This window comes from Desmodus rotundus, chromosome 9, assembly GCF_022682495.2.
Source record: "Desmodus rotundus isolate HL8 chromosome 9, HLdesRot8A.1, whole genome shotgun sequence".
NCBI lineage: Eukaryota > Metazoa > Chordata > Mammalia > Chiroptera > Phyllostomidae > Desmodus > Desmodus rotundus.
This window is the reverse complement of record NC_071395.1, coordinates 34,309,342-34,329,709: the sequence shown is the minus strand read 5'-3', so window position 1 is coordinate 34,329,709 and position 20,368 is coordinate 34,309,342. Positions and strand designations below refer to the sequence as shown.

The 20,368-nt window shown below is 49.6% G+C and overlaps 1 protein-coding gene across 1 annotated transcript; it reads left to right on the top strand.

Annotated features, from left to right (window-relative positions):
- The first annotated feature begins 7,106 nt into the window (after positions 1 to 7,106).
- PRSS55 (serine protease 55) lies at positions 7,107 to 19,961 on the top strand. Its single transcript, XM_053911208.1, is given in 5 exon segments — positions 7,107 to 7,161; positions 8,352 to 8,544; positions 9,678 to 9,928; positions 11,327 to 11,469; positions 19,644 to 19,961. Coding segments are annotated over 5 exon segments (960 nt in total).
- The last annotated feature ends 407 nt before the right edge of the window (positions 19,962 to 20,368 follow it).

Sequence of the window (20,368 nt, the reverse complement as noted above, 5' to 3'; positions counted from 1 at the left end):
AGGAAGGTAACTTAATAAATGCAAATCATATCTCAAACCTGAGCTTCTAAAAACATCTTTGTGCTTTGTGCACTTGGAAATAACAGGGACACGTGGCTCCCGGCTGCCCTGGGAAGAAGGGGCGCACTCAGCAGGGCTGCAGTGGGAGGGGATGCAGGGGCACCAGCAGGACAGGGCAGGGAAGCTGCAGTACCACCCAGGGCTGCCCCCTCTGCCTCCAGCTCAGGGGAGGCCCCCCCCCCCCCGCCCACTCACAGGCAGGAGGGAGGGTCCTGGGGGCAGGGACCCTGCCAGGATGCCCTGAGGAGCAGAAGGTCATGTGGGGTCCAGGCTTTGTGACTCCAGACCCAGGTCCTGGGGAGCGAGGTGAGCAGAGGACGGGCCTGAGGGCACGTGTGAGCTCATCGCCGCCCTCTGTGACCTACTTGAAGGCCTGGTGGCATCTGCTGCCAGGGAGAGAAACAGACACATAAACACAGGTTGGGGGAGGAGAGCCGAGCTATTTGGGGCAGGAGACGGATTAAGAAACAGACACTGTTCCCCATGGATCTCAGTGCGTTTCCTTTCCCTTTTGGCTTTCAGCTGTGCCCTAATTCTTCCCTGTTCCAGGCTGCTGGCAGCATTTGAGCACAAGGCTACAGAGACTCGGCCCCGGTTTCGCTGATTCCCCTCTGGACAGGGGTGCAAGCTGGGGCTGGGATTGTGTTCCCATGGGGAACTGACCCATCTCTGCCTGCCCGTTGGTGCACATCGTGGAGAAGTGTGGGCCTCGTCTTCCTGGGCAGTGTGATCCCACCGCCTGGCCTCCTGCCAAGCCGGCATGACTTTCCGAACTTCCCTCCGGCTCTCTGGGGCCGAACAAGGAGACTGATGGCTCTGGAGCCATGGCCCCAGGCATTTAGGAAAATGACCCTGAGCATATCGATGATGGAAGGTCCTCGAAGGAAATAGAATTCCATTGAGAAAGTTTAAATGGGGGTACTTTCATGAAAGGATTAAGAGTTGTGGGCTTCTTAAAAGGACCCACCTTCTTTATTCACTCACCCATTGGTGGACACTGAGGTTATTTCCATATCTTGGCTATTGTGAATAATACTGCAATGAATGTGAAAATACAGATACCTCTTCAAGATCCTATTTTCAGCCCTGGCTGGTGTGGCTCAGTGGATTGAGCACTGGCCTGCCAACCAAAAGGTCACTGGTTCAGCTCCTGGGCAGGTCACAGGCCTGGGTTGTGGGTCAGGTCCCAGTAGAGGGCATGTGAGAGACAAGCAGCAGATGTACCTTTCACACGTCGATGTTTCTTTCTCTCCCTCTCTTCAGGTCCTGTTTTCACTTCGTTTGTAAATATCTACCCAGAAGTAGGACTGTTGGGTCATATGGTAGTCCTATTTTTAATTTTTTAGGGGACCCCCATAGGGTTTCTCACCAATTCACATTCCCACCAACAGCACAAAGAGCCCCGTTCCCCCCACGCCCTCGCCAGCACTCGTCATCTCGTCTCGATGATGGCCATTCCAACAGGTGTGAGGTGGTACCTCACGGTGGCTTTGATCTCCCCGATAACTGGACACCTTGTCATGCACCTGTTTGCCATTTGTATGTCTCCTTTGGAAAAATGTCTGTTTCGTTATTCTGTCCATTTGTAAAAAATGTTCTCCCATTCTGTAGGTTGCCTTTTAATTTCGTTAAATGTTTCTTTCCCTGTGAAAAAGCTTATAAGTTTGATGTAGTCTCATTTACTGGGTTTTCTTTTATTTTTTTTCTTTTGTTGTCATATCAAAAAAAAATCACTACCACGACCAAGGTCACAGAGCTTCTTCCCTACGTTTTACTTTATGGTGTCAGGGCTTATGTGGAAGTCTTTGATCCATTTTGAGTTAATTTTGTAAGTGGCGCGGGACAGGGGTCCAGTTTCATTGCTCTCCGTGTGTTTATCCAGTTCTCCCAACACGATTGGTTGAAGGGACTACCCTTTCCGCAACGCATGCTCTTGGATCCCTTGTCCAACCCAGTCGACCGTACAAAGGGGGGTATAGTTCTTGTATCTGCATTCTGGCCCATTGGTCTAGATGTCTCTGTTTGTGCCAGTGTCATCGTGTTTTTCTTACTGAAGCTTTGTAGTATAGTTTGAAATCAGACAAAGGATGGCTCTCCATTTGTTTGTGTGTTCAGTTTCCTTCAGCAACGTCTTGTAGTTTTCATTGTACAAAACGTCTACTTCTTTGGTTAGTCTCATTCCTAGGTGTTTTATTGCTTTTGATGCTATTGTGAATGGGATTGTTTATTTCTTTTTCAGAAGTTTCATCCTTAATTTATAGAAATGGAACTGATTTCTGTATGTGGATTTTGTATCCTGCAAATTTGCCTGAAATCATTGATTAATTCAAGCAATTTTGGGGTTGAGTCTTTGGGATGTGCCTATATACATTTTACCTGCGAATAGCAACAGTTTAACCTCTTCCTTCCCGACGTGGAAGTGCTTTACTTCTTTGTCTTGCCTGCTTGCTCCAGCTTGGACGTCCCACTGTGCTGAGTGGGGGGCATGGGCGCCCATGACTTGTTCCTGACCTCGGAGTTCACACTATGCTGCAGGTCCGATTGTGTTTATAATCGTGGGATGAAAAGCCCCTCCTAATATATCAAATTTAAATTTCTTTATGTCCAAAAATCAGTAGGAAGAGCATTAAACATTAGGAGAAGAGATTTTGCAGCACATGTTAGAGAGAGAGGGCTAATGTCATTACATGTTTGAAAGGTTCTGCAAATCAATTTACAATACCTGCTCAAATAGGGAAAAAAATGGGAAAGCTATAGCAATAGGTAATTTTCAAGAGTAAATAGAAAATGTTACAAATAAGGCTAGGAGTGGGGGTAAAGGGTGGTCTTGTGCCCAGATACATTTCAGAAATAGTGGTCTAAGTACAATTTAAACCACTTTCCTTACTGCCTTACAGTGAGATTTCTCAGAACTGTCAATAGGTGGATATCCACTGTGGAGGCCACTGTTTACAAACGGGGCCTCTCCAACTCTCATCTAACCACAGAGCTTTTCTCCATGCAGCTCCCAACAGGACAGAGGCTCCTGAGCACACACGGCAAAGTGCTGCCTTAACTCACTCGCTCCTACCACAGCCTCTCACTTTTGCCCCTGAATGAAGTTGCATAATGTACCACAGGTGGCCTACATTAAATAAGTTCCTTGTGACGCCACAGCGCCACTGCTTGTCCCCGAGCGTGGGGTCCACGACTAGATTTGCAGTGCCTTAACAAAGAGGGGAGAGGAGACTGGAGAAGCAAAGGCAGTTGCTACATTATCATTCCCAGGACCCCGTGCTTCCAGAACTGTGGATCCAGGCCCTGGGGGATCGTTTTATTTTTTGCCTTTACTGTGTTTCATTCAGTTTTAAGTTTATATTTCATTTCTTACCTTTATTATGTTTTATTTATATATATTTTTTTGAGTTTAAATATACATGTTTTTCCAGCACCATATATCCCCCCATACCCTCTTCCACCTCCACCCACCTCCCTACCCTCCGCAATCACCGCACTGTTGTTCGAGTCCATGAGTTCTTTCCCTTTTTTTCTTTTTTGCTCAATCTCTCCCAACCCCCAGCCCCGCCTCCAAAGAGCTGTCAGCCTACTCTCTATGAGTCTGTCTCTATTTTGCTTATTCAGTTTGTTCTTCAGATTCCACATGAGTGAAATGATATAGTAATTATCTCTTTAAATGACACATTCACTGGCCTAATATATTTACTTTGATAAATTGATTGTAAGGTCCTCATTTCCAGTCATTTGCTCTAAATCAGCACCCCTTCAAGCCTCTAAGTCAGCTCTGCAGGAGCTAAGGGAGAGGCTGCAGCCCTCCCCGATCCGCTGCTCTGGAAGTGCGGGCCCAGACCCGGCTCTTCCTGGGCGGGCCCCTGAGCGCAGTGAGCACAGTGAGCAAGTGGAAATAAGCTGGAGCATCTTCTTTTCATTCCAGTTCAGAATTGCCCAACCTGTGCTTCCAGCTGAAGTGGAGAAAATACCAGCTGCCGCTGCTTCCGCTGGGGCTGTCACAAACGCACGGCAGAGCTGTCCCTGTGCGACATCATAGGAAGCTCGGGGTTAGAGAGGAAGCAGGGGTCGCAAGGTAGCTTGGCTGAGCCGAGTCTGCAGGGGGCCTGAAGGCACACCATTGCAGGCAAACCTCTGTCAGCACGCTCCTGTTTTCCCCCGTGACTCTGAGCCTCCTGAGGAGTCACGCATTCTGTCATCTGCTTTGGCATTGAAGAGCTTTGGGTGTCTGGGCAAGTTTCCAGGCTCTGGAACCAGGTCTCACAGCCTGCGATGACTTGTTAAGAGACTTGGATTTCATTGTGAGGTGAACGGGGAGAGTGGCACAATGAAAGCAGGTCATACAGCCACATGTGCATTAAAGGATGATTCCGGGGGGTAACATGGAGATTATTTTAGGATGAAACTAGAAAAGAGAATATCACATGGTGGAAGTGGCTCCACTAACACAGATGAAAGATCGCGGTGGCCTAGAGTGGGAAAGAGGGTGGGCGTCTTCATTTTCCAAGGCTGCCATAACAAAACACCACGGACAGGGTGGCTTAAACAACAGACATTCCCTAGTTCTGGAGGCTGGCAAGTGTGGACAGGGTTGGGTTCCTTCTGAGAGCCAGGATGGAGGGATGGGTTCCAGGCTTCTCCCTGTGGCAGGCAGATGGACGCCTCTTGCTGCCTCCACGCATGATCCTCTGTACATGCACACGTCTGGTGTCTGCCTCTTCTCTTATGGACACAAGTCATATTGAATCAGGGCCCTGCCTTGAGGGTCTCATGTTAACTAGATCACCTCTTTAAAGACCTAACTCCAAATATGGTCACATTCGGGAAGTACTAGGGGTGAGGGCTTCAACCTATGAATTTTAAGGGAGACCCAATTCAGCTCATAACGGTGAAGTTGCAGAGAAACATGGAATTAATAGATAACAAAGAGGGTGAATATAGAAATACTGTGCCTGACGAGCCATGCAGGATGAGTAGGCAGATCTGCTGCGTGTCCCAAACACTGCATGGGGCGTGCACACACTAAAAATAAGTGTTCTTGATCTGAAATTCACATGCAGCTGAGCTTCCTGTATAGTTATTTGCTATATCTGGCAATCTTCATCTGCACTGAACAAGCTTCCTAGTCTGACACCAATGTTACAGAACTCCTGGCCAGATGGTGGTAACTAAAGTCACCACAATAATGCCACCGTGGGGGCCTCGGACCCCCAGTTAGGCAGCAGTCCTGGGCAGCCCACGTTATTGCGTGCCTCCTTTTCTTTTTGAATTTCTACAGATTCCTTACAGAGCTTCTCTCCACACCCAGGCCCCCTTGTCTTCCCAGTTCCAGGGGGAGCCATTCCCATTTTAATCTACAGGAATGGCGCCCTCTGGAGTTGCGGCTGGGCATAGTGGCTTTGTCCCCACCCCTCCACCAGTTCAGTCCATTGTTATTGTAGAGAACCTTGGCAAAGAAATACTGGGTGGTGAATGAATATTTCACAAGCAATAGGGCCCAAGTCATGTTAATAGGAGAGATACAGACCCAGCAGGAAATGGATCTTCCTTGAGGTGTGCTGTGATTTTGTCCAGATGCTTTTCCAGAACACAAGCAGCAATTTAGAGTGGCTGTGCCTGTCCCCACATCCTAACGTGTGAGATTAGCTGTCATCCTCCATCTTCCCAATCAGACCTGGGCCCAGGCTTCTCCTCCCCTCCACACACCCAGCACCAACAGAACATGGGTAAAGGTGAAGCTGCAGGCACTTAGCTGGGGGTGGGGTGGGTAGCGGGGCTGGTGGGGGGAGAGAACTGAGTCCTAAGGAAGTGCAGAGGGAAAGCCCTGAGCTTCCCGGACACAGGACCAGGCCAGGTGACCTGCTGTGCTTTGGGACCTTTACCCACATGCTGTTAAAGAGAGGCTTGGCCTTCGTCAGGGCCAGGATGTTCTGTTTGAGAAGGCAGATGGGGTGTTACTCAGAACAGGCACAGATAGCACTGTCCACAGCCACACAACAGGTGCCCCACCTCTTTTAGTCGACACCGGGGTGCTGAGGAGTGGCTGTGGGGAGGGAACATGGTGAGGAGAAAGTGGCTGGGGCCACACCCTCGGTGTAGCCACACCTGAGTCATGTGATCTCATTTTGCACTTTATAACTTTTATCCCTTTTCCGCCGATGAGGAACCCCAGAGAGCAAGGCTGGCAAGGGTACACATGTGGTCTGGGCGTGACTGCGGGCTGTTTGGGAACTGGAAGGAGCACGACTCTCTTCCTACCACTGGGCCTGCCCGGTGGCCGGGAGGGCCTTCCTGAGGATGTCCTGAGGTCTGCCCGAGTCAGTGAGGTAAACTGGAAGGTCCAAATCCATGACCGCTGAGCAAACCCACTGGTGTAAGGGGAGGCTGTGGGCCAGGCATTTACATCTGTGAGTCTGATCTTTGCACCTTCAGAAATGGTCAAGGGCTTCTCTGGAGATGTGGGAGTCCTGTGGAATAACCCCAGAAAGCAGTGGGAGCAGGGATTGTCACCTGCTGGGCTGGGCATGAAGGAAGCAGGAGCCTCGGGACCCAGCCCGTGAGGTCCTTGGCGGCAGTGGCGGCTCCAGGTCTGAGGCAGCTGCACCACCGCGGGCAGCAGTGCTGGGATAGGACTCCAGGCCTCCGGAGCGGCTCCCCAGCTCCAGCGGCCAGCCTGGCCTCCCCTTGCTTGGCCCGAGGCACACGTCCCCAGAGGACGGCTGACATGACAGGCTTGGAGCCTTAAGTAGGCTGCTCACAACAGGGACCGAAAGCAAGGTGCCCACCAAGGACCTGGTGAAGGGAGGGCTGTGTCAGCGGGAAGGGAATCGTGGACCAGGCGGCTTCAAGGGTGAGATCCCTCTGTGCAGCCCTTAGGAACGAATGGTGAGGAGAGGAGCCTGCCTGGCCTGAGTTCTCAGGCACACACAGTCCATTGTGACATCGCCGGCGGGGTGGCTATAAGAAGACAGGCTTCGGCCGTGTCGCTCCCCTCAGCCCTGGCCTCCGTCACCTCCTAGGCCAACAGCAAAGCCAAGGCCATGCTCCTGCTGTCGGTTTTGCTGCTGGTGTCCCAAGCTGAGGGTGCACATCCCGGTGCGTCATCCCCTCCTGCAGTGGCCAGAGCAGCTCTCCCAGGCGGGGCGGGGCAGGGCTTGGTAGGGGCCCTGCTCAGGTCCCCTTCACCCGGTCAGTGGTGCGAAATAGGGACCAAAGGAGAGAGTCAGTTAGCAAGCTCATTAATTAGCTAATTGGCCACTAGGAGGCTGGCTCAATGCATATTATCGGGGTGTCTCCTCCCCTGGGAGCTGGGCCGGGACTCTGTCCAGAGGGCAGATTTCTCTTCTTTGCACAGACGGCTGTGGCCTTCGCTCTCAGCCTCCTAGGAAATGGAGCTGCTCTGCCTGGAAAAGAATGTTCTAGAATAGTTCAGGGCTTCCGGAAGGTTCAGACCCTTGCTGGGGACCACTGTGGCTTCCCTCACGTACTAGTTTCCTATGGCTGCTGTAACCAACTGCCACAAACGTGGTGGCTTAATCTGCACAAGTGTCTTACCTCACAGCTAGTTCTGTCGGATACGAATCCAACGTAGGTCTCACGGGGCGGGGACCAGGTGTCCGCAGGACCTCATCCCTGTCCGAGGCTCTGGGGAGAGTCTTTGCCTTGCTGCTTCTAGCTTCTAGGCGTCATCCATTTTCCTCAGCTGTGGTTCCTTCTTCCATCTACAAAGCCAGTGACATTGCACCTCTTTGTGCTTTTTTCTTACAGTCACATCTCTCTTCCTCTTCCCCCACTACTGTTAGGGACCCTCGGGATTACATGGGGCCCACTCAGATTGTTCAGGACAATCTGCCGATTTTAAAGTTGGCTCATTAGCAACTTTAATTACATCTCCAAAATCTCCTTTCCTTATAAGGCAATATCCACTAAGACATGGTCCAATAGGAAATGGATATCTTTTGGGGAGTGTTGTTCTGCCTACCACTCCATAGTTGATGTTGGACAAATACTGTCCTTTGATTTCTCTCGGCTGACCGCAGAAGGAAGCTCGTGAAGTGGGTTGCCTGAAGTCACAAAGCTGGAGGGGGACAGAGCCAACACTTCCGACCCACGGCCCAGGCTCTGTGCAACAAAATATAGCATCTGTTGGCTTAATTGTGTACCTGGGGCACTTCCCAGGGCCGACCTTAGTTTCTTCATGTCTAGAATGGGCACAATGATAGCTACTTAGAAGCCTCCTGATTAAGTGTTGCGTCTTTTCCTCCCTTCCTCTTCCTTTCTACCAGAATGCGGCACAAGACCCCTTTTTGAGGCAGGACCTCAGTACTCCAGGATCATAGAGGGGATGGAGGCTAAGGTGGGTGAGTTCCCGTGGCTGGTGAGTATTCAGGCAGGAAATGAACATTTCTGTGGCGGCGCCATCATCGACCAGTGGTGGATTGTCACTGCTGCTCACTGCGTACATAGTGGGAAACTGGAGTAAGTACCGAGAGCCCATCTCTGTTGCTTCTGATGCTGTCAGCCCCCCGAGCACCCCCACACTCAACCAGACCTGCTTGCTAAGGGGGATCCTTGGGCTGGGTGGTCCTCAGTCGGACGTGGTGGCCCTGGGGATAAGTAGGCAGTGAACCTGAGGCTGGCACTCTGCTGTGCCCTCCTCGTGGTCACCCAGGGCCAATAACTACGGCTTCCCTGCAATCACCCTCTGCCCTCTCCAGGAAGAGCTGTGGCCTGGAGCACTAAAGGACTCAGTCCATTTACCTGTCCTAGGACAGGCAAGTCCTTCTCGGAGGAAATTGTTCCTAATCCTGAAAGCCTGACACCCCGAAGCAGGGAAATGAGCAACCGTACTTTACAGAGAAGGAAACTGAGGTCCAACAGGGTTGGGTGACTCACCCAAGGTACACACCCAGGAGGCAGAAGCAGGATGTAAATCCTGAGCCCAGCCCTTGTGCCTTCTGCTACACCTCCACCACCTCAAGAAAGTTTGAAGCACACAAGACTGGTGTTACAGAGAAAATCAAATACCTGGGGGCAGTTTTACCCCAGTGTAACTAATTCAAATAGGCGCACCTGCCCCATGGCTATTGGGCAGTCCCTGGACATTCTGCTTGGAGGGAATTCCAGGATTAATACTGAAGACTCCCTCTGTTTAGTGAGGGACATGTCTGTCTGTACTCTAGTTGCTCTTCAGACCATATAAATCTCCCGCCTTTTAATCAGGAACATGTCTAGATTAAATTTTGTTCTCGGGCCTCTAAGTTGCTGGTAGACAAATGGATGTGATAATACCTTACCTATCTGAGGGCTAGTTTGATTTGTGCCAAGTGGTTTTCTGTGGGCTCCTCAGAGCCCCCGAAAATGAGTCCCGCCTTTGCACCAGAGGGCAGAGGTGTCTCCCTCATGTCTCTGGGACAGAGCTGGGCAGCAGTGTCACCCTCCTTTTCTACCTTCTTAAAACCCTCCCATCTTCCTAGCAGCAGCCCCAGCAGAACATGTCGTAAAGGCCCCTGGAACTCTATGGGATGGAGGTTTGGGGGCAGAGCGACTTCTGGGTACTTTGTGGCTTTCCTTCCCTGTCCACCTTCCCCTCTCCGGTTCTGTGCCACCAGACCAAGAGACCTGAACGTTGTGCTGGGAACCAATGACTTACAGAGCCCATCCCTGGAGGTAAAGGGCGTCACCAGCATCGTTATTCACAAGGACTTTGAAAAATCGAGCGTGAACAACGACATCGCCTTGCTGCTGTTGAGCTCGCATATCATGTTCAGCGGCCTGAAAGAGCCCATCTGCATGCCCGGGCGGCCTGGCCCCTCCACATGGAGCGAATGCTGGGTGGCAGGATGGGGACAGACCAGACCTGGTACGTGACCGCACAGCATCTTCTGAGAGCTGCTGCGGAGCAGCCACATCACAGGCTCTGAGGAGGAGCCATTCAATCTGAAGGAGACGGAGGGTGAGAGAGAGAGAGGGCTGTGGAGCACGGCAAGAAAAAGAGTTGCATTGGAGCAAGCCCCTCAGGGCCTCAGAGGCCCAATCTCAGACTCGTCGGAGGGCCAAGGAAGCATCTCCCCAGAGCCCCAAGCTGCGGGGCCAGGTCTCAGACAGCCCCTGAGTGCAGTCAGCCCCCGAACGTGGTCACATTCAGCCAGCACAGAGCAGCCTTGTTTCTCTGTTTCATTGAATTTAACCCTCCAGTTTGCCAGGAGCCTCCTATTCTGTATTCTTTCATGTCTCCCTTGATTCCCACATTGAAGTTTCCCACCTGGCTTCTACAGGCATTCAAGACGCCTGCCCTGGCCTAGATGGGCGGCCCTGGAGTGCTGCCCAGCGGCTCTTAGAAATGAATCTGTTGTTACTTGCTACCTGTTGTTATATTGTTACTTAGCCAAATAGGAGGAACAGTACCAGGGCAGAAAGGGATTATGAAAGCCTTCCTGGACTGTCCCCAAGAAAACATAACAAAACCAAGAACAAATAGGAGGGGGATGGAGATGGCCCAGCACTGTCTCAGACCTGCAAGAGACTCCAGGTCCACAGATGCCTGGATGCTTGGCTACAAGCTGGGGTCTGGAAAATGGCCAGTATTTCAGGACTTTAGTAGTTAGAGAGCAACTGGTGTCTGAGTGGTTGGGGCTCCAGGCACCACTCAAAAGTGGGAAGTGGAGGAGGAGGCCTCCCAGATAAAAAATATTCAACAAGGAGAAGAATTTTGAAAGTCTGTGTGGTCGCAGTTAATGAGATGGAGAGACATCCTGGAGGCTGGCTGGAAAGGGCCCTGCCAAATCCCTGGAAAGACCTGCAGCCAACCCCCCCTCTCCTGGAGGATGTGAATGCTTTCTCCCTGTGAGTGTGTGAGGGAAGGGCCGTACTGCCCCTGCCCACCCCGCCCCCCAAAGTGCCAATAGGCAGATAGGGTGAAGAGGCAGGATGATGCTGAGAAAGGACCCATAGCCAGTTCCGAGAGGTCAAGTCTGCAGGGCTGGTTGGAGTCAAGAGAGTTGTCTTCTTAGAAGCAGGGATAAGATTTAGAATGAGAGGACTAATTCAAGTAGGCACAGAACCGTTCTGGAAAAACCCAGGGTGTGGACTGAGTAAGCTGCCTGGGATGACCGGGATGAAGGAGAGTGAGGGGCTGGTGGGATGCAGGGGTGTTCGGGGTGGCTGAGGGCACAGTGATTGCATAACTGATGGGGCGGGGGGGGGGGGGGAGGTGGTGGTGCTGTCCAATGACTTCTAACGTGCTCTCTCCGTGGGCCAGATGACAAAAACTCTATGGGAGCTGACCTGATGAAAGTGCCAATGATCATCATGGACTGGGAGAAATGCTCAAAGATGTTTCCAAAACTTACCCAAAACATGCTGTGTGCGGGATATGAGAATGCGAGCTATGATGCTTGCCAGGTAACTGGGGGTCTCTCCTCCCTCACTCTACGCCCCCCACCCCGGGCTGCCAGTGCAAGGGTATCCTCTCCCCACCGGGAATAAATGAGGAGTCCGGGACATGTGTGGGATATAGGGCGTGGCCATGGGAACGGGGACATGGAGGGGGGGTGCTCCTGGTCAGGTCCTTAGGATATCAGTGCACGCTGGGAGTCGGTACGCAGCGACCCTGTGTACGCATTTGGGGTCTTCTCCAGGTGCACTAGGTAAGTAGAGTTCCAAGACTTTTCCCATTATGGGGACTTCTTAAACAAAAAGCTAAGGAGCATTTGAGATCCATACAGGGAATCATTTCTGCTCACTAATTTATTGATCTTTGTTGGGCACAGTGAGCCCAGGGGATTCAGCCGTGAATGAGATGGGGTTTCTCACCTCAGAGGGCCCACGGTCTCCTGGGCAGGCAGGTAGGTAAACAGCTGCAACGCCTTGGATAGCGCATGTGGGTTTCATTGAACCACAGTCTGACAGCTTATCTTTACTAAAATGAATACAAACATCGAAAAAGAAAACCTTTTTTTTGGTTGATGCTAGGGAAAAAATAGAAAAACTTCAGCAATTGGCTTCCTCTGGCCCTAAGGATGATTGATGGGGTTTATCTTTAAAGTGCAAAGATGCCCTCTTCACCTTGGGAGGGGTCACCCTGGTGAGCCCACTCAGCCCTGCTCACTGGCTGGACGGTGGGCCTGGAGGTTGGTGTACAAGTACATATGCAGACGTTCACTATTCTGTGGGCTGCGTCATGGGAGGGAGAGTGTCTGCCCCCGCATAATGTTAGCAGGTTGCTGTGTTCCCTGGCAGCCCCTGAGATGGGGCCTTGGGAGGGAACTGCGGGGCGGGGGTGGGGCATGGAGGGAGAGGAGAATGGAGAAGGGGCTCTGAGAAGAGGGAGTGAGCGTCAGCAGCAAAGGCACCAGCTTCAGAAGGAGTCCCCATGTGGTGAATGCTGAGGACCAAACAGAGAGATAGAATCGACATCTCGGGAACCTTGTATTTTTCTCACATTCTGGACAATTTAAACATTGCAAAGCAGAAAGGAGAATTGGGACTTCTGGTTCTGGACAAGATGCAGTGAACACATTTCTGACAATCTCTCCCACAAAGGACAGCTAGAGCACTGGACCTTATACTGTAAAACAAAAGCGAAGGCTCTGGAAGGAGGAGAGAAGATGGACTGACTGGACACCTAGTAGATAAGGAATGAGGGGGTGGTGAGTTCCCTGGGTTTTCTTTTTGCCTCTTACATGTATCAGACTAGATCCTAGAGAAACCCACAACTCAGAAATGACAATGGGCACAGGCAAAACACAACCAGAACAAAATGAAACAAGAACACTGCTCTTTGGACCAGGAAAGGGGCAACCTCGCAAGGCAGGAACTTTCTGACAATAAACCTTCTGTTCCTGCAAAATACCAGGAAAAACCCTCAGTCCTCCATGCCATCCACCAAGGTCAAGTGGGCAGCCTTGACTTCCCCCTTGCGCTGCCTGCCATGGTACTGTGTGGGCAGGCTGAGTGGAGAGCAGGACTTCAACTGCCCTCTAGGAGTAATGAGCCATCCTCTGCCCTGCTTGGTGTCACTGAGGACCCTGGGCTTCCACCGTACTCAGGTGTCACTGGGCCCTCCTGCCCCTCCCATTGGCGTCACCACTGGCCTGAGTGGGCAGCCTGGACTTCCACCCCAACCCAAAGGTACAGAGTTGGTAACCCCCCGCCCCCACTCCAGTTTCCTAAGAGGCCTGTTAAAACAAGATTTAAATGAGAACCAGAGTCTCATAACCTACTACTCAAGGCAATACTCGAGAAAGGTCAACATATGTAGGTTCAATTTATTGAAGCACAAAATAAGGAAAAATGAAGCTGAACATTTGAGTAAAGAATCCTTTTTTTAAGAAAAAAGATTGAGAGCCATAATTCCTAGAATAAGTTCAATTAAAACTTAACTCGAAATGGATCATGCACTTAAATGCAGAACTGTAAGAACTCTTAGGGAAAAAAAAAAACAGAAAATCTTTTGGGCATAGAGCGACACCAAAAACACAACTCGCAAGAGGAAAAATTGACAAACTGGACCTCATCAAAATCAGAAACTTTTCTCTGTGAAAGACACTATTGAGAGGATGAAAGGACAAGCTACAGATTGTGAGACAATATCCACAGAGGAATTATACAATATATAATGAACTGTCAAACTCAACAGTAGAAAAACAAACTGCGCAATTACAAAATGGGCAAAAGACACGCACAGACACCGCACGAGAGGATATACCGACGGCAAACGAGAACATGAAAAGATCTTCACTGTCCGTGGCCATAAGCACATGCAAATTAAAACCACAGTGAGACATCACTACACGCCTCTCCGAATGGCTGAAATAAAATAATAACAGTACGAATAATAGTAATAGTAGTAGTGATAACAGTAACAACACCAAACGCTGACAAGAATGCTGAGAAACCGGATACCCAGCTGGTGGGACTTTGAAATAGTCCAACCGCTCTGGAAAATGGTTTACCAGTTTCTGAACACACTTGAACGTGCTCTGGCCATATAATAACCATTAGTAACCACACAGTAACCAAATAGTAACCAAATACTACTCTCAGGCATTTATTTCCAAGAAATGAAGGCTTGTGTTCACGCCAAACCCTGTACAGGAGTGTTTATAGCAACTTTATTCATAATACCCCCAAACCGGAAACACGGTTTTCAGGACGTGGATGGTTAAATAAACTGTGGCCCGTTCGCATCGCCTGGTGCCACTCAGCTACGGCGAGAAACAACTATTGACGCAGCAGCGTGGACAGCTCCCCAGAGACCTACGCCGTGTGAAATAAGCCAAGCCCCAAAGGTCCCACACCTTCACATAACATTCTGTTGTGTATGATTCCCTTTACATAACGTTCTTGAAATGACGAAATTACAGGAATAGAGAACAGATTAGTGGTTCCGCAGGGGGCTAGGAAGGGCTGGGGGTGGGAGGGCATGGGTTTGGCATAGAAAGGGCAGCACGAGGGACCCCTGCGGTGATGGAAGTGCTCTCATTCTGGACTGAACCGATGTGTCTGTGCTGCTGTGCTACAGTTTTGCAAGATATTGTCCTTGGGAAAAACATGAAAAGGGCACAAGGAATCTCTCCGTATCGTTTCCTACAAGTGCATGTGAATCTACAATTGCATCCAAAATAAAAACCAGAGAAGACAGACAAAGCTTCCCAAACACAGCCGTTAAGGGACGACCTGGGATCACAGCCATAGACCCAGCCGGCTTATCCTGGAGGCTCTGCAGAGCAACAGATAAGGGGAAGCGACACTGAAGAGACGGTGTGGCTAAAAGAGAGAATTCCAGACAGAATGTGGGGCAATTGAGAGGCTGAAGCAGCATCATGTGTTTGGGGAAATTCCAATATTTCAGAAACCAGAGGACACAAGCTGGGTGTGGAGAGGTGAACAGATCAGGAAGCGAGGTTGTCCCAGGTGTCTCCCCTACTGCTCACCCACGAGTTTAAGAATCAGGCCCCACCCACACTCCCACCTCTCCTTTCCATCTCTGCGAGTCAGCGCCTTCCTATATTCAAACGGCCAAACCAACTGTGGCAGAATTTAAACAAATCAAGTGCCAGGTTTGGTGACATTTTCTACACTCTCTGCTTCGATGGCTGGAGCTACTTGCTGGAGTCTCGGATTTTTGTTTCAACCTCTCCCCTGTACTTCAGTGCGAGCTTCTAAAATTAATCCTCTATTACTTAAGAGCTGTATAAATAAATGTGCTGTTATAGGCTTAAGCCCTTTTTTTTTTAAAGTTGTGAAATGAGAAGCTTTGCTCTCTGTTTAGAAAGCTCCTAGTGCCAACAATAAGCTGACAGTGATACCATCAAGGGAATTTTTCTGAAATTACTCAATATTACCATCACTTAAAAACAAAGGAACCAAGCAGAAAGTCTCCCAGAGTTTAAAAGTAATTGCCCTTAAAAGTAAAATCACACTTTTAAATTTAGCAAACTTTAACAAAGCCCGAATCACATAATGAAGGGAAATGATCATTTTATAGCGATGACGTTTAACTATGTTCCGAATAACGGCAGGGAGATAATACTGTGTTTAAAATACAAATTATAAGTAAATGCAGAAATGAAAAACAGTTGGATTTTTTTGGTTTACTTTTCCCAGGACTTTTTCTTCTTTTGTAATCCCCTGACTAAGGGTTATATACTATGAGAAGAAACTTTCAATTTTAAAAATAATCCATTTTAAGTGGCATGCATAGTCAAGCAAAATACAAAATCAGACGCACTCCCCTGCCCCCCACCCCCAGCTAGGAACGCAATAGTTGGGTGAAGGACTAGCAGCCCTCTGGGACAACAGTCACCACGAGGGACGGCATGTCTGTTTCCTGTCCCCCAACCCTTGCAGAAACGTTGTCTTATCCACGCGTGAATTCCCGGGGCCTAGTGCAGTGCTCGGCGTATAAAAAGTGCTCAACAAATGTTTGTCGAGGACACGAACTTTCCAAGGAATCCAGCAACTCCCTGTCAGCAAGCTAGCCCCAGCAGAGGGGACACCCGAGGGAGGCCCTGAAGGAGGTGGAGACCTGCAGGGACGAGGCCCCCCGAATCGGCCGCCAACCGGGCTATTGGGCAGTTCAGTGATGGGGCTGTCAAGCTGAGTTGGATTTAGACCTGAGCTACTTTTTTTAGACTATTTTTTTTAGGGCAGTTTTCGGTTCACGGCAAAATTGAAAGGAAGGTACAGAGATTTCCCATGGACGACCTGCCCCTACACAGGCCCCGCCTCCCCCACGATCCACATCACCACCAGCGCGGCTACCTGTGCCTCATTGGTGAACCTGCACTGGCTCATCGGTATCACCCCGAGTGCACAGTTTACGCGAGGGTCGCTCTGGTCGTTCTGTGAGTTTGGACCAATGTGTGACGGCCTGTGTCCCTCGTTAATTACAGCGCCATAAAGAGTAGTTGCACCGTGTTGTCTCATGCGCACCCCTCACTACACTTGCGTGAAAGTCTTACCTCACCCCACAGAATCTTAGACTTTTAGAATCCCAGACGTTCAGAGCTGAAAAGGGATGTAGAAAAGTACTTAATCAAGACTCTGTTTCACAGGTGAGAAAACATGGTCATGGTTATTTTAATCAACAGTCATTTCCTTCACTATCTGAATGGATCGAAGCAGTGTGATAACTTCGGAGCCCTTTCACCCATTCAGTAATTTCATTTTCTCCACTGCCCTGCAAGGCGGGCTGGGTAGGCCGGCCTCACTCTCCCTGTTTAAACACATGAGAAGACAGGGACTTAGGATTTAAGCGATTTCCCCTTAGTCCAGGGAAGAGTGGGCTCAGGCTGGAAGCCAGGTCATCCACTCCTATCCAAGCCCCCACCCCCTCAAAACACAGGAGTGACCACATGGGGTAATCACCTCACAGCAGTGAACTTGGGAGGCTCTTGTGGGCAGTATGTTTCCAACCAGACGGGCCCTTGACTACCAGACTTAGTCCTTGGAGGAAAGTATTTCTTAGGATGGGCTGTCATCAGTATTGGGTCCCTACTGGCTGGGACCAGTTCCTCCTTTAGGACAATCCTTGCTTTCTTTAAGAGGAAGGAAAAAAATGTAAAGGCTTTGTGCATAAAGGGACATGTATTTACTGATGCTCCTCCTGGGCCTCAGGCGTCCACGAAGGGAAGCTCTGCGTCCTGGATGCACGAGCAGTGTTTGTAATACGTAGGGTAAAGGACTAATACCAGTGCGCTTCTGGGGCACTTACTATGTAGCATTTTCTCTGTGCTGAGTGATTTGTAGATTTTTAAAATTTCACCTGCCAACAATCTTGGGAAGTAGTTGGTATTATCTCTATTTTAATGACATAGAAATTGAGGTTTATAAAAGGTTATTTGCCCAAGGTCAGTGCTCTCCTTGTTAAGTAAGGACACAAATAGTCGATGTAACACATTAATAAAAATTGTATAATATTCATGCCTTCATAAAATAGAAGGAAATTATAAAAACCTCATCTGTGGAAGGAGCTATCTGAGTAGAAGTGTTGAGTTGGTTCTTGCCCTATGACTTTGAAACAGAGCTAATGCAAAGAAAAGCACTCACCTCCAAAAGAGACGAGGGGTAGAGGCAGCGCTTTGTGTTGGAAAAGGTAATTCTGGCCCACACTCACCGGGTGTCCTTGAGCTCTGACCTCTCTATAAATGCTGCTCTTTGACCCTCTATCTGGGGGTGCATTTGTTCCACAGTCAACCCAAACTCCGCTTGAATACAGTTTCTTTATCTTCCCCTGCACTCTAATCTCTCCTAACCATGTTCCATGACCTTGGAACTAGTGACCACCGTCCATGTCCCATGTCACCAGTCATCAGATCGTGTGGGTTTCAACCCATCCTTCCCCACCCTGACCTTCAGACCCTCATCATTTCGCCTTGTCTTAACCAGCCTCTCTTCCTCCTGTCGACCCCCTTTCTAAATGGTCCCACAAAGGCTGTCAAATTCCTATTCACCCTTCAAATGAAATGCCTTGAAGCCTATTCTGACAGAACTTTCCCCCAACAGAATCAATTCCTCCCCCTCTCTGCTCCGCTTCTATCTTTGTTCATGCTTCTCCTGCCTCATCGAACACAGTGAATCCTATTTGTTTACATTTTTATCCCCCCCAACTAGACCGTAAGGTCTTGTATCCCAGTTGCCTAGCAATTAGTTTTTCCTCAATGAAAATTTGTGAAATCAGAGTGATCAACCTTTTTTGACTTTCACTTTTGTAATTATAAAATGAGAATCAAAATACCTACCTCATAGAAATATAAGGTGATGGGGTTGATGAGGGAAAAAAATTAAGGGGCTAACGCATGCTTCGCGCATGTCCAGGAAATGTTAACCCTCCTCCTCCTCCTCCTCCTCCTCCCCCATTAGAGTCCTTACAATGTTCCAATCATCCCAGTCACCTGTGTGTGAGCAGGGCCGGGGCCATCTCTCCACGGAAGGCTGACTGCTTGAGTGATTGCAGCCACGCCATGACTTTAGTGAGAAGTGAGTGGCAGGGAGCAGAGAACGTGCGCTTTGGTGTCAGGAAGTCCTGGTCCCAACTCTGGCCTGGCTACTAGGGAACCTCTGGTAGCTGTAGGGGCTTGGTCCTTATTTTCTATATAAACCATGTGAGCCAGGCCCACACGATTCCACCCTGGAGGGGCACACATACAGAAACACTTAACTCACTTACCCCTCCCCTCTATGAGCCCACACCAAAGGATTAAACCACTCCCCTCACGCCTCTGGGAGCCCATCAGATTCGTACCCACAGTCCTAACAACACTTCTTGTATCTGTTATTATTTCCTCCTCTCTATGGCCCTTTTTGTCTTTGCCATACCATGTCTAATGTTTAATCAACAGCTACTATACTTTTAGCTAATAAATATATTGAGATAAATCATTGATTTTACATACCACTTTATAATTTTTTCAAGTTTATTTTTTTATTTACGTATAGTTGGTATACAGTCTTATATTGGATATATTGTTTTCAGGTGTGCAATAAGTAATTCCCCATTTTGATACCTTACAATGTGATCCCTCACTAATTCTAGCAATCATTCGTCACTGTGTAAATGTATCACAACACGATTGACTATATTCCCTTCCCCTTTTCACCCATGCCCCACCCCCTCATTCCGATAACCCTTTGGTATCTGTTTCTGAGTCCGTTTTTGTCTTGTTTTGTCTTGCTTTGCTTGTTTTGTTTTAGATTTCAGAGCCTCTGACTTGCTAAGACCCACAGAACTAGTCCCCCTCTTCTCTCAGCCCCTGCATATTCACTCATCTCCTAGCTCCCTCTGCAGATGGAGTTATTTTTACTGGGCCCTTCCTCCTCCTTTTCCTCCTCCTCCCTCTTCAGTCCGTCCCATCCACTGCGCATGCCCTGGAGCCAGCCTGGCTGCAGCACCCGCCCACCCCCCCCACCCCCCGTGGGCCTGGGATGGGGCGGGCGATGGCCAGCAGTGACAGGTCTCCTCTAGCAGTCTGGAGCAGGGGAGGCCAGCGAGTCCCCCTCCATCGATGACACTTAGTGGGCAAATGGACAGTTTAGAATGGGACTTGCCACTGAACTGTGTTGTCTGCCCACAGGGTGACAGTGGGGGGCCTCTCGTCTGTACCACGGAATCTGACAAGAAGTGGTACCAGGTGGGCATCGTCAGCTGGGGAAGGAGCTGTGGACAGAAGAACACTCCAGGAGTCTACACCTTGTTAGAAAACTACAGGCCCTGGATCAAGAAGGTGACTGAGTTGGAGGGAAGGCCCTACAAAGCTCAGATAATGCGAGCTCCTTCCCTTCGGAAACCGATGGGGTCCCAGGCCCCCAAGTCCCCAGAGCCAGGCAGCCCCAGACTCCGGCTCCTGCTCTGCCTTCTGTCCTACATGCTGTTCTAGGCCATTTTCTACTGATAATAAAAGAGGGGCTATTCCTTCACCAAGGGGGGTGTGCGCGAGTGTGCCACCAGCAGAGGGACTGGCTGCAGTTCAGAGCTGAGGGCCAGAAGCGAAGGTGGTTAACACAGTGGAATACTACACGGCCATAAAAAATGAAGAAAATCCTACCCTTTGTGACAGCATGGATGGACCTGGAGATTACTACATTAAGTGAAATAAGCCAGTCAGAGAAAGACAAATACCATACGATTTCACTTACGTGTGGAATCTAATAAACAAAATAAACACAAACGAAAGAGAAAAAAGAGGCATGAACACAGAGACTGACAGCTGTCAGAGGGAAGGGGGAGGGAGAGACTGAATGAAAGAAGGTAAAGGGATCAAAGCACATACATGAGTAACCCATAGACACAACAATGGGG